Source organism: Amphiura filiformis, chromosome 1 (assembly GCF_039555335.1).
Source record: "Amphiura filiformis chromosome 1, Afil_fr2py, whole genome shotgun sequence".
NCBI lineage: Eukaryota > Metazoa > Echinodermata > Ophiuroidea > Amphilepidida > Amphiuridae > Amphiura > Amphiura filiformis.
Genome location: NC_092628.1, coordinates 66,896,757 through 66,923,397, shown reverse-complemented (window position 1 = coordinate 66,923,397; position 26,641 = coordinate 66,896,757). Strand labels below are relative to the sequence as shown.

The 26,641-nt window shown below is 37.3% G+C and overlaps 1 protein-coding gene across 1 annotated transcript; it reads right to left on the bottom strand.

The window, feature by feature from the left end:
- Positions 1 to 3,085: 3,085 nt before the first annotated feature.
- On the bottom strand, positions 3,086 to 25,996 carry LOC140151470 (uncharacterized). The gene is made up of 7 exons (XM_072173826.1): positions 25,763 to 25,996; positions 25,294 to 25,357; positions 15,181 to 15,302; positions 14,683 to 14,781; positions 13,524 to 13,601; positions 4,686 to 4,772; positions 3,086 to 3,807 (listed from the first exon to the last, which is right to left on the bottom strand). The coding sequence occupies exons 1-7, from the start codon at positions 25,832 to 25,834 to the stop codon at positions 3,760 to 3,762; spliced, it is 570 nt and encodes a 189-aa protein (XP_072029927.1). The 5' UTR covers positions 25,835 to 25,996; the 3' UTR covers positions 3,086 to 3,759.
- Between the last annotated feature and the right edge of the window lie 645 nt (positions 25,997 to 26,641).

Here is a 26,641-nt window from a genome sequence, read left to right as displayed (position 1 = left end):
TCTACGTTACCATCAACTTTGCTATCAGATATTACAATCTCAACTCAATGTATTTGAACAATTCACAACCTTGATGCGGTAAGTCTACGTTACCATCAACTTTGCTCTGAGATATTACAATCTCAGCTCAAAGTATTTGAACAATGGACAACTTTGATGTGGTAAGTCTATTGTTACCATCAACTTTGCTCTGAGATATTACAATCTCATCTCAAAGTATTTAAACAATGGACAACCTTGATATGGTAAGTCTACGTTACCATCAACTTTGCTCTCAGATATTACAATCTCAGCTCAAAGTATTTGAACAATGGACAACCTTGATGTGGTAAGTCTACGTTACCATCAACTTTGCTATCAGATATTACAATCTCATCTCAAAGTATTTGAACAATGGACAACCTTGATATGGTAAGTCTACGTTAATATCAACTTTGCTATCAGATATTACAATCTCATCTCAAAGTATTTGAATAATGGATAACCTTGATGTGGTAAGTCTACGTTACCATCAGCTTTGCTCTCAGATATTACAATCTCATCTCAAAGTATTTGAACAATGGACAACCTTGATATGGTAAGTCTACGTTACCATCAACTTTGCTATCAGATATTTCAATCTCATCTCAAAAGTATTTGAATAATGGCTAACCTTGATGTGGTAAGTCTACGTTACCATCAACTTTGCTATCAGATATTAAAATCTCATCTCAAAGTATTTGATAAATGGATAACCTTGATGTGGTAAGTCTACGTTACCATCAACTTTGCTATCAGATATTACAATCTCATCTCAAAGTATTTAAACAATGGACAACCTTGATGTGGTAAGTCTACGTTACCATCAACTTTGCTCTCAGATATTACAATCTCATCTCAAAGTATTTGAACAATGGATAACCTTGATGTGGTAAGTCTACGTTACCATCAACTTTGTTATCAGATATTTCGATCTCATCTCAAAGTATTTGAACAATGGACAACCTTAATGTGGTAAGTCTACATTACCATCAACTTTGCTACAAGATATTACAATCTTATCTCAAAGTATTTGAACAATGGATAACCTTGATGTGGTAAGTCTACGTTACCATCAGCTTTGCTCTCAGATATTACAATCTCATCTCAAAGTATTTGAACAATGGACAACCTTGACCTTAAGTTTAGGTTACCATCAACTTTGCTGCCAGATATTACAATCTCAACTCTAAGTATTTAAACAATGCATGGGCAACCTAGATGTGGTAAGTTTACGTTATCTCCAACTGTGTTCCAATCTCAACTTAAGGGGGTACTACACCCCTGGCCAATGTTGTGCCTATTTTTGCATTTTTCTCAAAAATTATAGCGCATTGGTGACAAGTAAGATATGTATATTATAGGGGCAAAGACTACAACTACTGCAATGAAAATTCAGCAACTCAAGGAAAGTAGTTATTGATTTATTGATCAAATATTGGTTTTCCCTCATTTTTGACTGTAACTCCACAACTGTTGTCTGTGCTGAAATAAAATTTCCAGTGCAGTAGTTGTAGTCTTTGCCCCTATAATATACATATCTTACTTGTCATCAATGCTCTATAATTGTTGAGAAAAATGCAAAAATAGGCACAAAATTGGACAGGGGTGTAGTACCCCCTTAAAGTAGGCCTCTGTAAACAATGGGAAGTCTTGATGATGGTAAGTCTACTTTACTACCAATTTTGCTAGTAGTAGACGACATGTTAGATATTGCAAAGCAACGGTCAATCTTGAGGTGGTAAGTCTACGCTACCACCAACTTTTCTCATTGGCATTTTAATCTGAACTCAAAGTATTTCAACAATGGACAACGGACTGATAAAGATAAAACTGTACATAGTACTTTATTGACAGCAGTCATGCAGTTGCATCAGAACTGCACCAAAAATATACCGTAAAATGGGGACAACTTTGGCATGCAGGAGTAACTCCGACAGGTTGCAACTTAATCCCAATTTTGAGCTGCACAAAACTTTTGAGTGATATGATTCGACTAGCGACTTCTATCATTAAATTAAGTATTACATAAATGCATTCTATGACCTGCCATGTCGTATCATTGACCTCTGTAGAATTTTTTTCAGCATTTGGTGGAAGATAGTGATTTAGCACTTTTCAAAAATGAATCTTGTATTATTTGTGAGCGAGGCTTAAGATGCTTATGTGAACATATTTAGGAGTTTCTAGTATGAAGGAATTGAGTATAGCCCCACTACCATGTATAGTTTTCAGAGAAATATAATGGTTTATATATTTCTGTTTGGAAATATTATTTAAAATATATGACAAACTACCAAACTTAACCCTATTTTACGGTACTAATTATTTAGCAGATAATATACATTTTACATACAAAGATTTACCTTTCAATTTTACTTCAAATGTAATATCCTGATAGTTTTAGTAAAAGTATCACACAAAGTATATGCACGTCCAGAATCTTTTCAATTTTTACACGACTGTAATTTACTTTAATAAACTGTAATAAAATGTATTTGTGACAAATCTGAGATTTTTAAATAAGCCTTGGAATTTCGAGATTTAATTTAGCCAATCATTTTACGGTACTAATTATTTAGCAGATAATATACATTTTACATACAAAGATTTACCTTTCAATTTTACTTCAAATGTAATATCCTGTTAGTTTTAGTAAAAGTATCACACCCCCCCCCCCACACACACACAACCCCCCTACCCCACATGATCACACACCCACATCTGCGCATGACAACCATAGAACAGAAGCGTACCGATTGGGGAAACCCGGTGGGGGAGTTTCTCCCGGATCGAAATACTAGTATAAGTACCGGGACAAAATTGACAAAACATGTAAAAGTTGTGGCATGGTGGCCCCGGTACGCCCCTGCCACTGCACTCCGCATTCTACCTTAAAGTCATAATGTACGATCTTATAATATGAATTTGGTTAATTTTTTTCTAACCTGATTTTTTGGCATATTTGTAATGTTTACACATGTCACAACTTGCACCTAAATGGAATCAGCCAAATTTCTTGTGTTTGTAGGTAAACAGAGCAAAGTTCGACATAAAGTCATAATTTAAAGAATTATGACTTTATGTCCTCCCATAGAACTGTGTGTTAAACGACCAAAATAACAAGCAGTGTGTCTTTCCCTTTACCTCGTTATTTCAGCTCAAAATTAACAGAAATCATTCCCGATAATTATTACTAGTATTATTTCAGCATTTTGAGTATATAATGACAAATTTAAAATTTGAAGGAAATCGTACAATTAAGCCTTTAACATCGTTTCTGTTACATGGTATAGGATACATAATATATATTTGAATGGCGTAAGCTGCATTCAAGTCTGTGTACACATTTACGGATATGAGCAATTTAGAGCTGCAGAGCAAAAAAGATTTAGAAGGAGGCCAATCACAAAAATGTCAAAACCAGAAAACATTAATATTGACGTCAAGTCAATGTTTGGTTATTTATGTAGTGAAAGGAAACCACTCAATAGTTTGTTCATTATAAACATCATTATTGACCTCTATTCTGGATCTTTAATATTAATGACTTTATCTATAGTGAAACACCCAAACCAGTGAACAAACATAATTCTGTCTCAATATACAATTATTTAACCAATATAAAAAAAAAATTAAAGCATGATCAAGGAATCTAAAAATGATTTAAACTCCCGGGCCTAAATCTTCACGAGAAAGCGTTTGGTGATACGAAGCGATGAATCACGAGTCGTTTTAGACTTATTTATAAGCTGGTGGTGGTGCTTGCTGCTGAATCACAACAGTAGTCTGTACGAATGACAAAAAATAGAAACAAATGGAAGAATTGACTTCTGACCGTTTTTCATTTTTATACATCAGTAAATTATTTTTAAACCAGTCACATTGTCAAAAAAAAAAAAAAAAAAAGAAAAAAAAAGACGGCATTAAGGTGGCGTTTGCCATACAAGAAAATTATGCAAGTCGTTTTGCATTATGATTCCCGTGAAATGTAAAACAAACAATATTTAGGTTATTTTTTGCAATATAGTTATAATAGTGTCTTATCCTGCGCATTTTACACCTATTTGGGTCCACTGTGACCTCTACAAGCAAACTTTTAAAAGTATTTGAATTGACGAAGTTCAAGTAGTTCAAATATGCACAGATTACTCCTCTATTTGGAGGGTCTAGAGTTCTTATATTAATGTTTTAAAGAATCACAATTATTAAAAGAGGTTATCCGTGTTCTATAATAAGCTGCATATTCTATCAGCGACTGCTATACCTTGTTTAGGATTTTCAAAAGAAGTACCTGCATGTGCAACCATGGCTGTTTTTAAATAGCCCGCCAAAGTCATGCAGGTAACTTCGAGGTCTTGCATTGAAATGGTTTGAATGAGGAATACTACGGGAACCAGCACCCTTTGTTAGAAGTCGCACATGAGTAATGCGGCCCATACACATTCAATCTTATTGATCAATATCAAAGACCCTTGATACAAGAGTGGATACAAAATCTACCATTGGACATGCACAATGGTAGAGTTTGTATCCACTCCTGCATCTAGGGTCCCTAATATTGATCAATATTTTGATCGTGTATGGGCCGCATAACGTGGATAACCTCTTTTGACTTTATTTAGTGATACGTCATAGTAGTCAAAATTAATGTTTGTCAATCTTACCTGAGTTGTCCCTTGCTGATCAGTTGCACGCCCTCTACCATCAGTATATTCCTGGTATTGCGAAATAACACACAGGAGACAAACAATCTGAAACAACCAACAATTTCAATATAAACTAGACTTAGCTGTGGTCTAAGACCACGAACACAGCCGTGTTATGACCCTTTAATCACCTTTGACCCCAAAATATATGAAAACCCCATAGACATTTGCTAATGTCAATGCACGTGTCCATGTGGCATCACTTTGCTATGCTTTTTGTGGCAGAAGGGGCATTTTGAAGGTATATCGTTTTATACCGGAAGTGACCCCTTACTGACCTTTGACCCCAAATGTGTGTACACCATATAGACACTGTGTTATAACAATGCATGTGTGCAAGTGGCGTCACTGTCCTACGTAATTTGTGGAAGAAGAAGCATTTTAAAGGTATTTCGTTTTATACCGGAAGTGACCCTTAATGACCTTTGACCCCAAATAAAATAATACTACATATAAACTGGGTAACCACAATTCATGTGTGAACATACGGTTACTGTCCTATGTTTTTCTTAGCAAATAAAATTTTTTGAAGGTTTTTCATTTTATACCGGAAGTGACCCCTTAATGACCTTTGACCCCAAATCTGTGTACACCCCATAGACACTGGGTAATGACAATGCATGTGTGCAAGTGGCGTCACTGTCCTACAGAATCTGTGGAAGAAGATGCATTTTAAAGGTATTTTGTTTTATACCGGAAGTGACCCCTTAATGAGCTTTGACCCCAAATAAAAAAAAAAATACCACATATACTGCAGATCATATGTGAACATACCGTTACTGTGCTATGTTTTACTTAGCTAATAAAAATTTTTGAAGGTTTTTCGTTTTATACCGGAAGTGACCCCTTAATGACCTTTGACCCCAAATTTGTGTACACAACATAGACACTGGATAATTACAATGCATGTGTGCAAGTGGCGTCACTGTCCTACGTAATTTGTAGGAGAAGATGCATTTTGAGTTGAAATCACGTTTTTGACCCCTGTGACCCCTGCGTGACCTTTGACCCCAAGTTTCATGTGACATGCAGGGGCACGGTCAATGATCATTGTGACCAAGTTAGGTCAAAATCGATGCAAGCATGTGAGTGCTAGAGCAAATGTAATGGTTGACAGAAGAAAGAAGAAGAACTAGACTTAGCTGTGGTCTAAGACCACGAACACAGCCGTGTTGTGACCCCTTAATGACCTTTGACCCCAAAATATATGAAAAACCCCATAGACATTGGCTTATGTCAATGCACGTGTCACACGCGGCATCATTTTGCTATGCTTTTTGTGGCAGAAGGGGCATTTTGAAGGTATATCGTTTTATACCGGAAGTGACCCTCACTGACCCCAAATCTGTGTACACCCCATAGACACTGGGTAATAACAATGCATGTGTGCAAGTGGCGTCACTGTCCTACTGAATCTGTTGAAGAAGATGCATTTTAAAGGTATTTCAATTTATACCGGAAGTGACCCCTTAATGAGATTTGACCCAAATAAAAAAAAAAAAAGTACCACATATACATTGGGTGACTGCAGATCATGTGTGAACATATCGTTACTGTCCCATGTTTTACTTGGCTAATTAAAAATTTTGAAGGTTTTTCGTTTTATACCGGAAGTGACCCCTTAATGACCTTTGACCCCGAATCTGTGTACACCACATAGACACTGGGTAATAACAATGCATGTGTGCAAGTGGCGTCACTGTCCTACAGAATCTGTGGAAGAAGATTCATTTTAAAGGTATTTCATTTTATACCGGAAGTGACCCTTAATGAGATTTGACCCAAATAAAAAAAAAATACCACATATACATTAGGTGGCTGCAGGTCATGTGTGAACATATCGTTACTGTCCCATGTTTTACTTGGCTAATAAAAATTTTGAAGGTTTTTCGTTTTATACCGGAAGTGACCCCTTAATGACCTTTGACTCCAAATCTGTGTACACCACATAGACACTGGGTAATAACAATGCATGTGTGCAAGTTGGGTCGCTGTCCTACGTAAATTGTAGGAGAAGATGCATTTTTAGTTGAAATCACGTTTTTGACCCCTGTGACCCCTGCGTGACATTTGACCCCGCGAGTTTCATGTGACATGTAGGGGCATGGTCAATGATCATGGTAACCAAGTTAGGTCAAAATCGATGTAAGCATGTGAGTGCTAGAGCAAATGTAATGGTTGACAGAAAGAAGAAAGAAAGAAGAACTAGACTTAGCTGTGGTCTAAGACCACGAACACAGCCGTGTTATGACCCCTTAATGACCTTTGACCCCAAAATATATGAAAACCCCATAGACATTGGCTAATGTCAATGTATGTGTGCATGTGGCATCACTTTACCATGTTATTTGTGGCAGAAGAGGCATTCTGAAGGTATATCGTTTTAGACCGGAAGTGACCCTAAATGACCTTTAATCCCAAATAAAAAAAATACCAGAAATACACTGGATAACCACAATTCATGTGTGAACATACCGTTACTGTCCAATGTTTTGTTTAGCTAATAAATATTTTTGAAGGTATTTCGTTTTATACCGGAAATGACCCTAATGACCTTTGACCCCAAATCTGTGCACACCACGTAGACACTGGGTAATGACAATGCATGTGTGCAAGTGGCGTCACTGTCCTACGTAATTTGTGGGTGAAGATGCATTTTAAAGGTATTTCGTTTTATACCGAAGTGACCCCTTAATGACCTTTGACCCAAAATAAAAAAATATCACATATACACTGGGTAACCACAATTCATGTGTGAACATACCGTTACTGTCCTATGTTTTGTTTAGCTAATAGAAATTTTTTGAAGGTATTTCGTTTTATACCGGAAGTGACCCCTTAATGACCTTTGACCCCAAATCTGTGTACACCCTATAGACACTGGGTAATAACAATTCATGTGTGCAAGTGGCGTCACTGTCCTACGTAATTTGTGGGAGAAGATGCATTTTAAAAGTATTTCGTTTTATACCGGAAGTGACCCCTTAATGACCTTTGACCCAAATTTAAAAAATACCACATATAAAGTGGGTAAGAACAATTCATTTGTGAACATACCGTTACTGTCCTATGTTTTGTTTAGCTAATACAATTTTTTGAAGGTATTTCGTTTTATACCGGAAGTGACCCCTTAATGACCTTTGACCCCAAATCTGTGTACATCACATAGACACTGGGTAATAACAATTCATGTGTGCAAGTGGCGTCACTGTCATATTTAAGTTGTGGGAGAAGATGCATTTTTAGTTGAAATCACGTGTTTGACCCCTGCGTGACCTTTGACCCCACAAGTTTCATGTGACATGTAGGGGCACGGTCAATGATCATTGTGACCAAGTTAGGTCAAAATCGATGTAAGCATGTGAGTGCTAGAGCAAATGTAATGGTTGACAGAAAGAAAGAAGAACCTGTAAGAAAAAAGACACAGCCGTGACTAACGTCACGGCTGTGTAACTAGATCTGGTTACAGATCTGGACCTAGCCGGAGCCGGAAATGCCAGTCTTAAAGTTTATGGACATCTCATACCATTAATGGTGCATCACTGTAGCATGTAGGGGCTTTATCCGTCTTCCATAGGCTGAGATACAGCTACTTTTCCGTAGTTTTAAACATTTTTTTGCAAATTTGACGTTTTGACCTCCTTAATGACCTTTGACCCCAATACAAAAAAAACCCTCATATACACCACGAAAATGTATTGTTACAGTTTATATTAAAAAAATCTACTATGCTTAGTTATGGAGATAAAAATTCTTGAACTTATTTAGCTTAAAACCGGAAATGACGTCTAAATGACCTTTGACCAAAAAATAAAAATACCGTGCACACATCAGGTAACACTAATGCATATATGAAGTTAATGCAACTCTGGTCTGGTTATGTTTTGAGATAAAAAAATTAACATATTTGATGATTTGTGGTTTTTGACCGGAAGCGACCCTTAATGACCTTTGACCCCAAAACTGTAGACACCCCAAAGACCCTGGTTGGTAGCAATGCATGTGTGCTAAAGACAACACTCTGCTATGTAATTTGTAAAAACAGTGATTTTTTGAATATTTTTAGCTTTCAGACCGAAAATGACCCCCTAATGACCTTTGACCCAAATTCTGTGAATAATTTATAGGCACTGGATATAGCCAATGCATATGTGCAAGTGACGTCATTGTAGGATGTAACATGTAGGAGAAGATGCATTTTGAAGATATTTGGTTTTATACCGGAAATGACCCCTTAATGACCTTTGACCCCAAATTTGTGAACATCCTATAGACACTGGATATAGCCGATGCATATGTGCAAATGACGTCATTGTAGGATGTAACATGTAGGAGAAGAAGCATTTTGAATTTGTTGCCAGAAGAAGAAAGAAAGATCCGATAGCATCACAAGACCTAGCCGGTGTCCCGGCTAGGTAAAGAAGAAGAACCTGTAAGAAAAAAGACACAGCCGTGACGTTGTAAAGAAGAAAGAAGAAAGAAAGAAAGAAAGAACCTGTAAGAAAAAAGACACAGCCGTGACTAACGACACGGCTGTGTAAAAACGTCACGGCTGTGTAAAGAGTGTGAATTGAACAGGTACGTGATAGGTCACATTTTTATTGTTAAGCACAGCGAAGTTATTGACAGTGCAGTGTTCAAAATAAGAACATAAAATACATTAACTCTCGTCATGCGAACCTGGCCTGCGAAGACTCCTCTAGTCATCTGGCAACGGATCCGGCCTACCAGTGAAACGCTCTTATTTACTCAGATGAATCACGCACTCAGACATACTGCAGTTACTGTCCGTTTTCCTATACACAATACACAGTGCTCTCACCATTGACGCGCGACCTTTACAAATAGTGTATGTTAGAAGTATATTGCATTTGCCTAGTTAACATCACTGTGTGAAAAATAACCGGCCAATATTGAAACTATTCTCCAAACTTCTAGCAAATATATTTCTCTAACATGACCTAAAATTACAGCTAGGTTAGATGTTCAGAAATAGTCGCACTTTCGTAAAATATGAGTGAGGGCAAGGCATAGCTAGCTCATAGCTAGCCAACTCCCCGTGTTAATTGAATAGAGATTTGACCGAAAATATTGAGCTATATTGGTAACGGACCGCTCAGTTCTGAAGGATGCCACAAAAAACTATTCTATGAAATTCTAGAAAATATAGTTTTGTAACATGTCCTAAATTTTTAGCTAATTTAGGTGTTTGGAAATAGTCGCACTTTTGTGTTTTAGGAAGGATATGTAAACGACAGATAACACCAAAAATATGAAGAAATTATTTCCAAACCGTGTTAAGTCAACAATCATTATGTTGCTCATTTTCAAGAATGCTGGTTACAAAAAGCAGACCATTGTCTCATTTCGTGAACAAAGGTCCACATACCATTGTTTCCTTGCGTTTCCTTTATAATCGGTTACCAAGCTGTATTATACCAGTTCATTGCGATACCGCACATATAAAACAGACACATGTGTACAACCAGAGAAGATCCGATTTAATCAGTTGAGCTGTTTCAATGAGTGTTATCTTGGTTTAATAGCTTTTTAATGAGGTTTAAGTCCTGCAAAGGTCGAGGTGAATTCTACTGCACACCGACATCGCCTGGCTAATAATTATTTGGTGCAGCAGAGACATTAAAATGAATACTCGGGATCGATACACGTGAATTGCTATGCACGATTTTGATATCAGACGAAAATCTTCGGATACTGGTTTAGAAAATGATGAATATCTCCCATAAATGAATTTTTCTCAAGAAACCAGATGTGGTCTCATACACTTGAAAACTTGGCCGTGCGCTTTGAACTCAAAATTTGACCAAAACTCTTAATTTTATATTGCGATGGACTACAGCGCGCAGCAGGCTATAGCGGCACTCACTCAAGTGGAGACCATAACCATTGACCGCAATGTCGTATACAAGCTTGCTCACACAGCGAGAAATCAATTACCCCGTCTATTGTCAGTAGCCTTAGTCAGGTCACTTCGCTAATTATGCATCTCATAAGGTCCGAATAAAATGGGCATGGGTGGCTGTGGATTCAACCTACCATGGCGATTTCTACCATGAAGATATCGGGGCGATGTCACTGTGATACTGTAGACATGACTGCATCATGAATAGTCCTTCAAGGAGGACCACGCTCCATTTAGTACGATAGTCCACGCCGTCAGGCGTGGGTCCTTCTACAGTCGACATATCCTTCCCGGAAAGTCGGGGGAAATGTCAAACTGACTAACCACGCCTACTGACAGATACTACTGATATTCAGCCAATGCGATTGACTGAATATCTTCAATAGCTGTCAGTAGGTGTGGCTTGCCTACCTGATACTAGAACACTAGCTTCTAGCTTGGGATTGACACCAGTATTACGTAACAAAATTGATTATTAACTAATTAACGAGGTAAACACTGCTTGTTATTTTGGCCGTATAACACGCAGTTCTATAGGAGGACATAAAGTCATAATTCTTGAATATATATAGGCCTATTTAAGATCGTACCTTATGACTTTAAATAAGCACATTTCCAAAATAGAAGAGTTATGTAAGCTATCCACCAGTGGAGCTTCTGCGACCCCTACGCAGAACTTCCGATAGTGGATTAGCTGCGCACGATGGACGCAAGGAATCCACAGTCGGATTTTCTGCGCACGTGCACTGAAAATCCCTCCGTATATATAGTTCCGGTGGAGTAATTCTGCGCACGGTCGCAGGAAATCCACTGACGGATTTTTGGCGCACGTGCGCTGAAACTCCCTCCGTATATAGCTCCGGTGGAGTAATTCTGCGCACGGTCGCAGGGAATCCACGGACGGATTTTCAATTCATTTTCTGCGCACGTGCACTGAAAATCCCCTCCGTATATATAGTTCCGGTGGAGTAATTCTGCGCACGGTCGCAGGAAATCCACTGACGGATTTTTGGCGCACGTGCGCTGAAACTCCCCTCCGTATATAGCTCCGGTGGAGTAATTCTGCGCACGGTCGCAGGGAATCCACGGACGGATTTTCGGCGCACGTTTTAATCATCTCATGAATTGTTATGATTTAATATTATTAAATGGTAGAAATAAGAAATATTATGTAGGCCTATAATGTTTAGAGTCAGTTCTGCGCATCAAGTATCATGTTTAAAAAACATGTTTAAAAAATAACTTTGAAAGTAAGAAATATTATATATATATTTAGAGTCAGAACGGTGGAGTATTTCTGCGCACGGTCGCAGGGAATCCACAGTCGGACTTTCGGCGCACGTGCGCTGAATAGTTCCGGTGGAGTAATTCTGCGCACGGTCGCAGGGAACCCACGGGCGGATTTTCGGCGCACGTGCGCAGAAACTTCCCTCCGTATATAGCTCCGGTGGAGTAATTCTGCGGTCGCAGGGAATTCACAGTCGGACTTTCGGCGCACGTGCGCTGAAACTCCCCTCCGTAGCCTATATAGTTCCGGTGGAGTAATTCTGCGCACGGTCGCAGATAATCCACGGACGGATTTTCGGCGCACGTTTTAATCATCTCATGAATTGTTATGATTTAATATTATAAAATGGTAGAGAGTATGAAATATTATTTAGGGCCTATATGTTTAGAGTCAGCATCAAGTTTCATGTTTAAAAACCATGTTTAAAAAAATAACTTAGAAAGTAAGAAATATTATATATATATTTACAGTCAGAACGGTCCACAGTGGAGTAAGAAATATTATATATATATTTAGAGTCAGAACGGTGGAGTATTTCTGCGCACGGTCGCAGGGAATCCACAGTCGGATTTTCGGCGCACGTGCGCAGAAACTCCCCTCCGTATATAGCTCCGGTGGAGTAATTCTGCGCACGGTCGCAGGGAATCCACTGACGGATTTTCGGGCGCACGTTTTAATCATCTTATCTTATGAATTGTAATAAACGGAGGGGATTTTCTGTGCACGTGCGCAGAAAATCCGACTGTGGATTCCTTGCGTCCACCGTGCGCAGATAATCCACTATCGGAAGTTCTGCGTAGGGGTCGCAGAAGCTCCACTGGTGGATCATGTACATACATGAATAGAACCACACTATTTTTATAACACTGATTAAATCAATATGATATCACGATTTAGGCTTAAGCAGTATACAGACTTTTTATTGTACGTACAATATTGTATGTACAATATGTACGTTATTTAATCTATTGCAATTCTATTTCCAGTACTGTTTTTAAGTTCTAACGAATGTTTGATGACGTAAAATCGATAATATATTTCTGCTAGATATTGTATGTAACATATTATCGATTTTTCGTCATCAAACATTCGTTAGAACTTAAACATTACTGGAAATAGAATGGCAATAGATTAAATAACGTACATATTGTACATACAATATTGTACGTACAATCTGAGACTAGTCTCAGGTACAATACTCGGAGTCTGAAGCGCGCTTTACACTGGTCTATCGAAACCCAGCTACTTCAACAGTGTGAAGTGTTTTGATCCATGTAATCTCAAAATCAATCGATTGAGATGACTAGCGTACTCGTCCCAGTTACATAACAGATGCGGTTAAATGATGGGCGGGGTGACCAACCATATTTGGAGTTATTACGTTGTTCAGGTCATGGTAATTCGAGTGCGCTGCTGGGGTAGAGCCCGAATATATAAGGACCAACGACTTTTGTCAGAATTTCCGTTTTGATTTCACCGTTTTTCAAGTGCTCCTAAAAGGGTCAAACTCAGTACTTTATAGTCCCAAATCAAAAATGCGCATAAATATAAATACACCCTATATAATATAGGCTAATGTACTCACATCACCGATGAGGAACGGTATCAGAAGAATGATTGTTGCTAAATAAGCATATCCATAGTACAGGATATCTCCACCTATCTGGAAGAATAGAAAGATATACCTTTAAGTTTAAGGTTAGCAACTATTTTAAACTGTCATGACTGGTGCGATTTGGAAGTTCACAGCATCTTGTGAATGGTAGTGAGCTTTGGCAAAAATTGCATTGACCATGTAGAAGAATTCAAATATGCACAGACCATCAGGATCACAGATATACTAATACTTTATAGGTCCTGTGGTTCTTGAGTAATATATGTTACAAAGAGGGCTGAAACAACAACACTTTTGTAAAACGTACAGGTTTCTACCATGTTTGTTAACTGGGCCATTACATACATTTGAAGCTGCATGCATTTGTATTATTCCCTCGAATATTTTAAATTTTATTATACTTTGTTCTTATATACATTTGCAGATTTTCAGTGTCACGGATCACCAACTCAATATATATATATCGTTTCAGCACCATGTCCGAGTTCTGGATTATTCAACATTTGATTGAATAAAATAGCTGAACTCTATTTAAATTTAAAAAAATACACGTTCAAGATCTTTTCAATTTTACACGACTAATTAATAAACTGTATAAATGTATTTGACAAATCTGAGATTTTTTGAATAAGTCTCGGAATCTTCACTGTTAAAACACTGTTTAAAATTTTGCTGTTTAAAAAGACGTTGTTTAAAGGGTTGTTGTTTAAAGTTTTAAGCAACATTGTTCAGTTTTTTGTTATAACATGTTGTCTTAAAAGGTTGAATAATAGGCCTTAATAGGTTTTAAACAATGTTGTTTATTAAGTTTTAACAACTTGCATGACTTTAAACAACTACTGCTTACCATGTGCATTGCTCAACCTTGTTTAAAACTAAAATTAAACAACTTGTTTAAAAATTTCAACAAATGTTACTTGAACTTTTAAATAAGTTGTTTAAACTTTTAAACAAGTTGTTAAATTGGAACTTTTAAACAAGTTGTTTTATTGGTAAACAAGTTGTTGAATTTTTAAACATTTTTCTAAAGAAGTAAAAATCAAGATTATTTAGAAAAATCTATCATTGCTTTAATGGTATCAGCGTAACCATGCGAACTATAGGAAAACGGTAGGCAATGATAGCTTACCATTCCCAAGAAGACCGCATCCACGATAAAGAGAAGGACGTACCAGAGCAAATGCAGTCCTGCGGCCACCATAAATGGAATCAACATTGCTTTGGAATCCTGTATGTGTAAAATAAAATTTAAAAAAAAATGACACAAATTATTTGAAGACATTTTGAATTCGATATGCTATGCTGCCACAGTTTACCCAGCCATGCACATTTTATGAAGCCGATACACCACGATAATAAAATTGGTTGTTTCAATTCTAACGGTATAGACCTAAAATTGTTAAACAAAAACGAAGCATGATCCTCCGGGATCACCCAACAAGTAGAAATTTACTCTTTGTCAAGTTTGTTGTACTTCATTTTACTAATTTGAATGTTTGACAACAAAATGAGACAGTATGTAACGGGACATTCCGGTTATATTGACACAATTTCTTCTCTCATCTCATAGATCTTGGCAGTAAATACTGTCAGTGACTGTTGTATTGAAAAAAAAAGTGCAAATTACCTGGCTGATACCCACGAAGACGAAAATGCAAGCAATCACTACAAATATAAATATGATGACCGCCAGGATGTAGAGAGCAAAAAATGCGTCGAGAATTGCCACGCCATTGGCACCAAATTGAACTGTAATTGAAACGATATAAAAATTCCTATAAATTCCCAATGCGAGCTTTGATGTAATGCGCTGAAATCCGCGGGGGTGGGAGTCACTGAGCCCGTACACAGGATTTTTTTGGAAGGGGATGGGGTGCTGATTTTGAAAAAGTGGACCTTTTTTCTAAAGGGGGCGATTTTGTAAAAAGTGGACTTTTCCTCAAAAATTTGGACCTTTTTTTGGCCAAAAAAAAGGTGTAAAAAACCTGTTTTTTTGCTCGATACGCTCGCAAATTGTCATATTTTTGAACGTTTTTGCGACCCACCACCGCACCCCCTGCGTACGGGCCTGGTCACTCTCACTTTGGAGGTGACGCGTATGTAGGGCTGTTAAGACCCCCCTTTTCACCATCGCTGTCACCCAAAGACCCCATTCAAGTCTACTTCATAGCCCCTTTTTGAAATTCATACTTCAATATCAACTTATCTCACAATGATAAGATCAGAACGAGAACTGCCCCAAAAACAAAGAAAGAAACAAACAAACAAAAACAAAACGGGGGTGACTCTTCAATGTGAAATGGATATGTGTATATGGCTGGGCAGTACGGGGCATCCGGTGGGAGCAAAATAACAAATATGGGGTCATTGTAAGGATGAGAGCATGAGTTTTGGCATTCGATGAGAGCAACATTTATAAAATATAGGGGGTCGATGGAGAGACGAACCGTTTGGATCTAAACTAGGAGGCATTAGGTGAGAATATGACTTTATTTGAAAATTAATCTTTGGGTGAGAGCCAAAAAGAAGCCTCGAAAATTGAATTTCTAGTTCTATGGCTTCAAATGGTTTATTTCAAAAGAATTAACCAAATCAGTGTTCAGATGGAAATATAAGGGTCTTTGGGACAGATCTAAAGGAAAAACATGGGGTCTTTGGGTGACAGAGCATGTGCTGGTAATGGGGTCTTTGGGTGACAGCGATGGTGAAAAAGGGGGTCTTAACAGCCCTACATATCATACGCCTCACCTCCAAAGTGGGAGTGCCCACCCCCCCGGATTTCAGCACATCACATCAAAGCTCCCATTGGGGGCCCATTCCTTTTTACACAAGTTTTTTCATGGATTATTGTACAGCCAAAGCCCTACAGAGTTGACATTTTTGCTGAAACATGAAATGGGATCAGCCTATAATAGTGTATGTTACCATGGAAGTAATACACATGGAAGCTGGTCAAATACTACATCAAAGTGAGTATCATACTTGCCGCGATACTGAACAAAAGCAGTACAGGTGAAAGTGGAACAATTGAGTCAACGCATGGTCAACGTGTACCATGTCTAAAATCAAAGTTCCCGCTTAAAATCAATAGCAGTACGAGGTCGTGTACTAAGTCCTGACAATGGGCTGTGTTATATTACCGCAGTGCATGACTAGTTTTATGAACACAAACAGATTTTATAAAAATCCCTACGTAATGGTCAGAATGCTATCAGTTTATTTATACAATTTTATTAAAAGTATGTAATTATGTGAAAACCTACCGATTAAATGAATATATGCTAGACTCTCAGATAGCAGTTTTAAAACAGAAAATGAAATGAAATACAATTTATTTTACGCAGAATGTAAAAATAATACCCGACTCTGGAACATTCTGGTCAACAGCAATTTCGGGCAGCCCCGGGCACACAAATAGATGCGGGATTAATTTTATAATGTAACGCATGTGCCAAGTGCGCATATCAATTATTACCGCTAATTAGCGGTTTGAGACGTAAATGCATGATTTCCTATATTTTGAAGTTTAAGAAAATCTGTAAGTATAGGGTAGAAATCGATATTTTGATTGGATTTCTGTAATTATGGATTACAAATCTAACATCCCTGTCACTTTTTTCGGAATAAAAACAACATACTTGAAACATAATCAAGAAAAACACGATTTTTGCTCATAATAATAAACCTGTAAATAAACGAACTGGCAATAAAGGCGGCAAGTCTGATCCACATCAAAGACACGCTGACTACATTGTTATCACAATAGCTTGATAGGCCTACGTACCCTCTATAGAATGTTACGTAAATAATTCAATAGGTGTTGGAGGGTGCACTACACTAAATCCTTCCGCATTTGGTGTAACCCTTCATAGTTCGGTAAAAAATAGCACCTATGCGAAATATATCGGCGTCCCGAGGGAACCAAATTTGAGTGACTCTTCGCTGTTTTGATAAAAATGATAGAATAGGAGCTCAACATTACATATCTGTTCAGAAAATTTTCTGAATCGAATGTGCATGGGTAATAGGCCCTCGGAACAATATCATGGCCGGAACTGGTAAGGAGGCGAGCGTGTCGGCTGAAATTCGGGATGGCGCTGTTCAGGAGTTCGTATCTCTCAAGTTTGTCTTAACTTGTCCCAAAAAATTAAATTAAAATAAAAGTTTAATCTTTATTTAAGACATTGGTTTGATCAAAATATTAAAAATGTTGTTACATGGGGTAGAAAAACAAACTTACTTTCTTGCATTTTCCCGTGTATTTCAATGGGACGATTATTTAGTGGTGTGTGCCCTTGGATCGACCAGCTTCCATGTCTCTTACTTCCATGATGTTACTCACTAACCTTTTGGTCTGAAATGGACATATATCTTTAAATGCCACAATGAACAATGCCAGGTATAAACCCCCGAGCGGTGTCAAATGAAAGAGGAAGAAGTATAGAATATATATAAAAAAATATTTCCCCACCCGGGGGTGACACTCATCATAAGACCCGGGTCGATATTCATATGGGTCCTTTTCGTATCTCAAAATGCCAAGAAGATATAACCCCTTGAGTGGCGTCAAATGAAAGAGAAAAAAGTAAAGAATAATATCCCCACCGGGGGTGACACTCCTCACAAGACCTGGGCCAATATATGCATATTTTGGGTCCTTTTCCTAGGCCTATATCTCGAAATGCCAAGAAGGTATGACCCCTCGAGTGGTGTCAAATAAAAGAGAACAAAGTAAAGAATATAATAAAAATAATTTCACCACCGGGGTAACACTCCTCATAAGACCTGGGTCAATATTCATATTTTATGTAATTTTTATGTCGCGAAATGCCAAGAAGGTACGACCCCCGAGTGGTGTCAAATGAAAGAGAAGTATGTTAGAAGTATAGGCATTTGCCTAGTTAACATCACTGTGTGAAAGATAACCGGCCAATATTTAAAGTATTCTCCAAACTTCTAGCAAATATATTTCTCTAACATGACCTAAAATTACAGCTAGGTTAGATGTTCAGAAATATTCGCACTTTGGTAAAATATGAGTGAGGGCAAGGCATAGCTAGCCAACTCCCCGTGTTAATTGAATGGAGATTTGACCGAAAATATTGGTAACGGACCGATCACTTCTGAAGGATGCCACAAAAAAACGGTACAAGCTACATTTAAAGTAGGCCTATTCTCGGAAATTCTAGAAAATATAGTTTTGTAACATGTCCTAAATTTTTAGCTAATTTAGGTGTTTGGAAGTATTCGCACTTTTGTGTTTTAGGAAGGATATGTAAACGACAGATAACACCAAAAAATAGGAAGAAATTATTTCCAAACCGTGTTAAGTCAACAATCATTATGTTGCTCATTTTCAAGAATGCTGGTTAACAATAAGCAGACTTTTGTCTCATTTCGTGAACAAAGGCCCACATACCATTGTTCCCTTGCGTTTCCTTTATAATCGGTTACCCAACTGAAACTACAATACCAGCTCATTGCGATACCGCACAGGTAAAACAGAAACATGTGTACAACCAGAGAAGATCTGATTTAATCAGTTGAGCTGTTTTCAATGAGTGTTATCTTGGTTTAATATAGCTTTAATGGGGTTTAAGTCCTGCAAAGGTCGTGGTGAATTCTACTGTATACATGACTGCATCATGTCTATATCTCGACTGCCGCAGCCCCATGGTTCAGCTATGGTGCGGTAACCGCTCTAGTTTAGTGACAGTGGGGAATTATTTTTTATTGTGATAGTTGGGAAAGTTTATTTTTCTCATTTGTGGGGAAGTTTTCAGAAACTTCCAGCCCCCTGGAAGCCAACTGGTGCGGCCCTAATTAACGGGTACGGGGAAGGGTAGATCATATATAGATGATGAGATCGCCCGGCCCGGAGGCAGATGAACATTCAGGTTTATCAAAAATACAGAAGATGCAGGATTACAATGCGCGAAAAAATTAAATTACAACCTCCAACTAGTAAAAGTCAGAGTCTTTTAATTTAATTTAATTTAATTACATGGCTACGTGTTGTATATATAAATATAGATCTAATGCATATTTCAAATCAATACAAAAGTAAAAATATTTTCGAGCTATTGGTTTGAAATTGAATAGAAATGTGTTGTTTCTGTAGAAATGGTAAATATGTGTTCAGTCCTAAAGATGAAAAAAGGAACCACACCAAAAAACAACAACACATAATTCTTTTATGATGACATTTCAAAGAGTAGGCCTAAATACAATTCAAGCTTTGTGTCTACGGTTTCCACCGCAAGTATTGATTTTGCCAAACTTGAAGCCTGACTACCTGTATGAAAGCATGATTACCTGTATGAAAGCGGAACCATCATCCAGAAAATGAATTGTCAGGTCACTGCACATTAATATTTTTATTATGTAAGTAATGCACCTGTAGCTTGAGTGATACCAGTACAAAATAGAACAACTCCAGCAAGCTACTCCCGATTCCAGAATACTCAGCATGTATTTTGGCAACAAAATATATCTTGCCAAATTAAACATACAGCTAGTCGGGCATAAATAACTGGCAATAAAAGTCAAATTTTGATTTTTTTTGGGAATAAGGGTGTTTTTTTTGTATTCTGTGACCATAGGCGTAGATCCCGGGGGGATGGGGGGATTTATCCCCCCCCCCCCCATATTTTGCCAGGGGGGGGTGGTCCATACAATCATCCCCCCAATGTTGACGCCTGATAATGGGTTTCTGACCAAATTAACCTCATATTTGCACATTTTAGCCCCAAAAGTGCAAATTTTCGCGCGCTTCGCGCGCATTTAATCTACTTTTACACCATATTTCATCAGTTTAGCTTCAAAATAGCAACAATTTTCGCGCGCTTCGCGCGCATTTATATCATAAACTAATTTTGTCGCCAAAGGGTGCTGGATTGACTATACTTCAAGATTTTTTGTCCAACTTCATCCCCCCCAATGTCAACAAGAAATCTACGCCACTGTCTGTGACAAGAAATCCTAAAGATTTGTATGCAGACTTACTTGAGTCGCATTCTGATATTTGGTGCTTCATATTCTCCTTTTTATAGTTCATTGAAATAAAGACAAAAGAGTGAAATTAAGAATTGTGCCGTATATGACATTATAGTGACAGTTATTGTCAGAAGTCATGCAAAGTAAGGGTTTCGGCTCCCCCCCCCCCCCCAAAAAAAAGATTAGATATGGAATTTTAACGTTTATTTCAAGTTATATGGTGGAACTTAAAGATTTAAGACAGAGTCATGTTTCATCTGGCAAAACAAGCTGGATTTTTTTAATTAGTAGTCTTTTGTCACTGCAAATATAAACAAACCTCACAATTAAAATAGATTATATCGTGAGAAATATTTTGTAGTTGCAGGGGGTATAATGCCTGGCTGAATGAATTAAAGATATATAAATAAGTTAAGTTATGCAGATTTTAAAGAATGCTGGATAATATAGGAAGTTGAATATAGTAATTACTGGAATGGCATGTCACCATTTTATGACCTCTTTCAAGCTACAACTTATTCCAACTTCCTCTTCCTTAATTGTTGAATTTTTTTATCATTTTTTCCTCTTGAAAAATATTGGGCCTGGACTGGTAAATCCGGCCCTGGACTGAACTCACTCATAGACGAATCCAAGAGCCAATGGTCAGAATTCAGTCGGTCATTACTGGGTCCCGTCTGCACCAAATTGATGTTGTTACTGCCCAATTGGGTGGATTAAATCCGGTCATTTGTGTTAAGTGCCCCACCAGGGTAAACACCCTATAAAACCTGAGCAACTGGCCTTATTACACTTCAGACCCTCATGGTTAGACTATATAAAATGTTCTAATATCTTTAAATGTTCATGATGTTTGTGGACCAATGTCTTTTCAATTGACATTAGCGTGTGTTTCAATCAAATTGAAATCGCTCAATTTATCAGAAAGCTAGCACACAGACATTATAGATATAATATTAGTAGTTAACCATTTAGCTACAGTAGTAAACCCTAGCATAGTCGTTTAATCAGGCATGATGAACTATTCTAAAAACAAAATTGAACATCATAAAAAAGCCCTGAAAAGTAGAGTGAAAATGACCAAAAGTCCTAAAAACAGGCTAAAAATAACAAAATTGAATAAATTTGGACAACAAAAACGTGAATTCAGGTCGTAACCTGAAAATTCTCATGCCTGTTTAATTAAATATTAATTTAATTTAATATAAACTGCGTTGTCTTTTTTCAAAGACAGTTCTTGTTTAGATTTCAAACGAAAGACTAGTTCCCATTTTGCGCAGCCGATCATTTTGGATAATTAATCTTTTATTTAGTATGTCAAAAGACGTGCACATGCAAACTACAGTTTTTTTTTATCAAACAGGAAGTATAAAAATAAAGAATTCTATGCTTCTCGCTGCACGTTGTAGAGAGGTTGTGATGGGCTAATACAGGCCTACATTCTAGTGGATAACCATGATCGTACAATTTTTCAAATATACCCCACCCCGTACCCCACATGTCTGCACAGAATTTTTATTTCCGTTATACCCCCTTTTTGTGCAAAATCCAGGGAGGTAAGTTCAAAACATAATTTCACTCCCACATTAAAAACATTAACCTTCTCCGCTCCCTGACTATACCAATAGTACGGGTTTATTGTTTCTATATCAGATATGACATCGGTATTTGCTATAGCATTTGGCAGTAAATGAGCAACTTGAATTATGTTTTAACGTTGACCTATAATGCTCAAATACATGTTTATACATGTTCATCATCAGATCAGATCATTACTCACGATAGATTAATTTGTTAATGGCCTCATAATTACAAACAATGGACTGTTCTATTTGAAAACCACACTCCCAACTGTGGAAGATTTTGGAATTGAAACCAAATCCAGATGATCCAACCACTTTCATCCATAAAAGGTAGAAAAGGTGTAGAAGGTTTTAGAATTCCATACAAAATATTGTCTAATTTAGGCCAAATTCAACCGTATTTATAATCAAGTTTCAGCTGGGGTGTACGGTGTGGATTTTAAATGGAATATCCCAAATACAGGGTATTAAAATGTTCTCTTTGAAAAGTAGGACTGTTATAAAAAGCATTATATCAACATATTAAAAGAAAAGATCCATTTTATCGATAAGCTGCATCATTTCACATTATTGTCATAATCATCATAATCATGTTAATGAAATCATGATAGATGGGGCTTTGGGCAGCATTTCATTGAAATTGAACACGCAAAAAACACTTGCATCTGATGGGTCAGACGCTTAACCTACATTTTGAAGCTTTTTATTAATAAAGCATGCTACTCAATAGGCTTATACTCTTAACTATTTTGTTTCAGTGTTTTTTTTTCAGTGCATATTTTTTACCCTTAAGAGAGTCTTTAGTTTTACTCTTCTTAAAGGTACTATTATCAATATTTTGCATAATACACCGATGGGGCGAATCCGCTCCGGGAGTCCGCCTGGGGAAAATACAGGGCGGACTTGCCCCTTCACATACAGGGCGGACTTGCCCCAACGCTACTTTTTTTTCTTTAACTCGTGTTATGCCTACTAAACACAATATGTCAATCTTTTAATTGCATAATATGTTGGGCAAAACGTTCACCTTCCAAATAAATATAATAACGAAAACCGTCTCTGCAAGGTCTTGAGATTATTACAATATTACTAATTTCAAAAATGTAAACTTCCTTGACTCAAAAACGTTTTCGCCAGGCCATACGCGGGCTGGTATCTATTTCTGAGATTGGGTTTGTATGCTCAAGAGATTATCGCCAGCCCATACGCGGGCTGGTATCTATTTCTGAGATTGGGTTTGTATGCTCAAGAGATTAACTTTATTGGTATTGGTAAGAATTATTTTATTTTACTTTTTGAAGTGGAATGTTTTAAAATTATTGTTATTCGATTTGTAAGGAAAAGTAAGTATGTTTTGCCGTTTCAACGAATGAAAACGAATGAGTATTACCAAAGTTATGTTTGAACCAATTATGACTTTAAAAGTTCTAGGTATAGGCCTAAATGTAACAATAATAGTTAATATACAGCATCATATGGTCAGCAGAAGAAAATTACATCACCTATGATGTCATATCAGTGTCCTTGACCGTGGGTCCTTACTCCTTGACCACTGAACAGCGTGATATCATGTTGATAACAGATCTATAGAATCAAAATCTTCATCATATCACAGATTCTCAACAATCTGTGATCATATGGACCATTGATGTGAAAGTATTTATCTATCATATCCTGTGTCGTTTTATGGATAAAAATGACTGAAAATGTTATTGATGAAATGGTTGCTATCATAAACATCAGTTTTGTGCATGTAGGCCTATAGTATTGAACAATGTACCCCATTTGACATGCACTTATAGATAAATAAATTGTCTTACTTTATTAATTTAATAACTTCTTTAGTATAAATAAAAAGACACATAAATTATTTGAAGTCACTTTCTATCTTTTTTATTTGATTCATAAAATTACATTCAACAAAATGATTGAAGAGAAAACACACAAGGCACTAGGCAGACTGTTATAGAATGGAGTAGGTAAGATGCCATGTCCATAGCTTCGCAGGAGTTTCCGACTAGCAATCAACATGATCAGCACATTCAGAAAAACACAGTTTAAGAGTGAAGATTGTAGTGAGTAAATCAGTCCTTTGTGCTGGCCACTATTTATTATAATATAGTAGGCTTAAACTATACATTGCGAATTAATATCAAGTTATTTTAAAATAAAATGTACATGTAAGTTAACTCAAACCGGCAGTGTATTTGTGACATGGTATATCGAAAGCAGTGAAATCGGACACTCCTAAGCGAAGATATTGAGTTCGTAAGTTCTGGTATTACAAAATTGGAAATTGAGATATCGTGGGTAAAAAGCTGAAAAGACAAAAAGAAAACCAAAAACCAAAAAACAAACACAAAACAGACCAGTACCAGAACAATTTGGAGTAATGAATTAAGAGTTGACATGAGATGAGGAATTAATGTTTTCTGCTGTTTCAGTGTACATGTTCTCATCGTTGATGGTTTGGTGGACTGTCATGTAACATGGATGTAAGCGTGATCCTAAAAATGCCTTTCACATTGACCAAAACTAATTACAAGACCTCTTCTACATTGAGGCTGGCTTTCCCTTTTAAAGGGAATTTTTATTGACGATAATTTCTGTGGCGAGATGTGTCAGACTGTCTTGTTTTCTTGGGTACTTAGTTATGACGTGTGCCAGCTAATTACATCATCATTGTACTTTTCCAGCAGTCACGAGATCAGAAACATGGGGTGGGCGGACTTGCCCCGAGTGCGGACTTGCCCCGGTCCCCCCTATACACGGAGCTTCATGGACCAGCTGCTATAGAACAGGCCTGTTATAGAATGCGACATTATGGTGAAGTAGCCCAGGCGAAATGGAAGAAATATTTTAAACAGAATTATTCCCCGGAATTATTCCAATTGAAATGCTTAATCTAAAATGAAAATTTCCATTGTGAAGAGATGATTAGGGGCTGCTCAATAATTATGAGTCGGGGGGGTAAATTTCCGAACGGCCCGCCAAAAATCGCATGCCCCCATCTCGGCCCGCCAAATAACGCTTGCCTCCCCCCAGCCCGCCCACCCCCCCTTCAACATGCCAATAATTTGGGGTATACTCTTTCGACAGAGGATTAAAATGTATACCGGTATAAAGCGCTTTGATACACGTTTTTATATAGAATAAATTACCTTTCACCACACCAATCACTGCTGCACTGTAACCAAAGTATATAATCCCAATTATAGCGATAACCTGTTATGAAAGATATGAAAGAAACAACTTGTCTTACTGCTCATTTATTTTAGTAATCTTCAAATAAAAAAAACACGAAATGAGACAAACGTTGTATTTTAAAACAAGATAACAAGGAAGGAATAAACATAACACAACACAACACAACACAGCATAACATAACATAACATAACATAGCATAACATAACATAACATAACATAAAATAACATAACATAACATAACATAACATAACATCACACCACATCACATCACATAACATAACATAAATAACATATAAGCAAAATATACATAACAAAACATTTTTTTAATCTGTTTAAAAATATTTACACACGCGTCATCTATCATCTCGTACTTTATTTTTATAGGGTTTCATACAAATTATAATTTTTATTTTTTCCACTTACCATGCTATATATCGCACTTGCGACAGATCCTTGCCTCACACCACAACAGCAACATGTTTGCATAACTGCCATTTTGCGTTAAAATATTTCAAAGAAGAAATGCCAAAAATGCAACGTGTGAATTTGAAAATCGTTTAAATGTTAGTGTGTACGTGCCGCAGAAGGGCGCGACCTCACCCAAGTCCGATTTATGTGACTGTGACGAACGATTCAAATTACAATAATTATTATGTAGCCTATTTGAATAATGGGCTATTCTAGTTGAAATCCATATACCACCTAGACATGACCTTATCGCTCACACAGAAGTGTGATCGGTGATTCTTAGTCAGTGGGAGTGGTCTAGTTCGTAGACACATTTCTGATTGGACAATCGCATGATTTCGGGTGCCGTCTATCATGCGTCTTGATAATGCGCAAGCAAGCAGATATGTTCGCGTCTCGGAACATGTTGCATTTGACGAGGGCGATAACGGCGCAGTAACCACGCAAACGAGCGAGTCAGCATGTACGCGATATATCTCCGCGCCTAGTAACCCCGTCAATCCGTCAATATCACCTTGGATACGGGGCTTCACCTCTCGCTGTGGTAAGGGATGGGCAGTCATAGGTCTAGGTGGTATGTCTATGACTCCCACTGACTAGACTTAAATATGAGGTGTATGGATTTCAACCGGAGTAGCCCAATGGTTTTTGTCAAATGGCAAGTTACCCTGTACCTGTGGCTGCCTTACGTCAGATTCTGCTGCATGGGAGAGTATTAATTTAACATTTAAGATTATTTTAATGTTATCATTATTCAAATGATTAAGCCAACTCTATATTTTCAACTTCACAACATAGATGAAAAAGTGAGAAGAGACTACCAGGCCGTTTTTA

What these genes read in the sequence shown, in the direction of transcription:
- LOC140151470 (XM_072173826.1), bottom strand. Translation starts at nt 25,834, where the DNA reads ATGGCAGTTATGCAAACATGTTGCTGTTGTGGTGTGAGGCAAGGATCT. An exon ending in CAAGTGCGATATATAGCATG is followed by an intron (nt 25,358 to 25,762) that starts GTAAGTGGAAAA and finishes CTTTCATAACAG; the next exon opens with GTTATCGCTATAATTGGGAT. An exon ending in TACCGTTCCTCATCGGTGAT is followed by an intron (nt 4,773 to 13,523) that starts GTGAGTACATTA and finishes TGGTTGTTTCAG; the next exon opens with ATTGTTTGTCTCCTGTGTGT.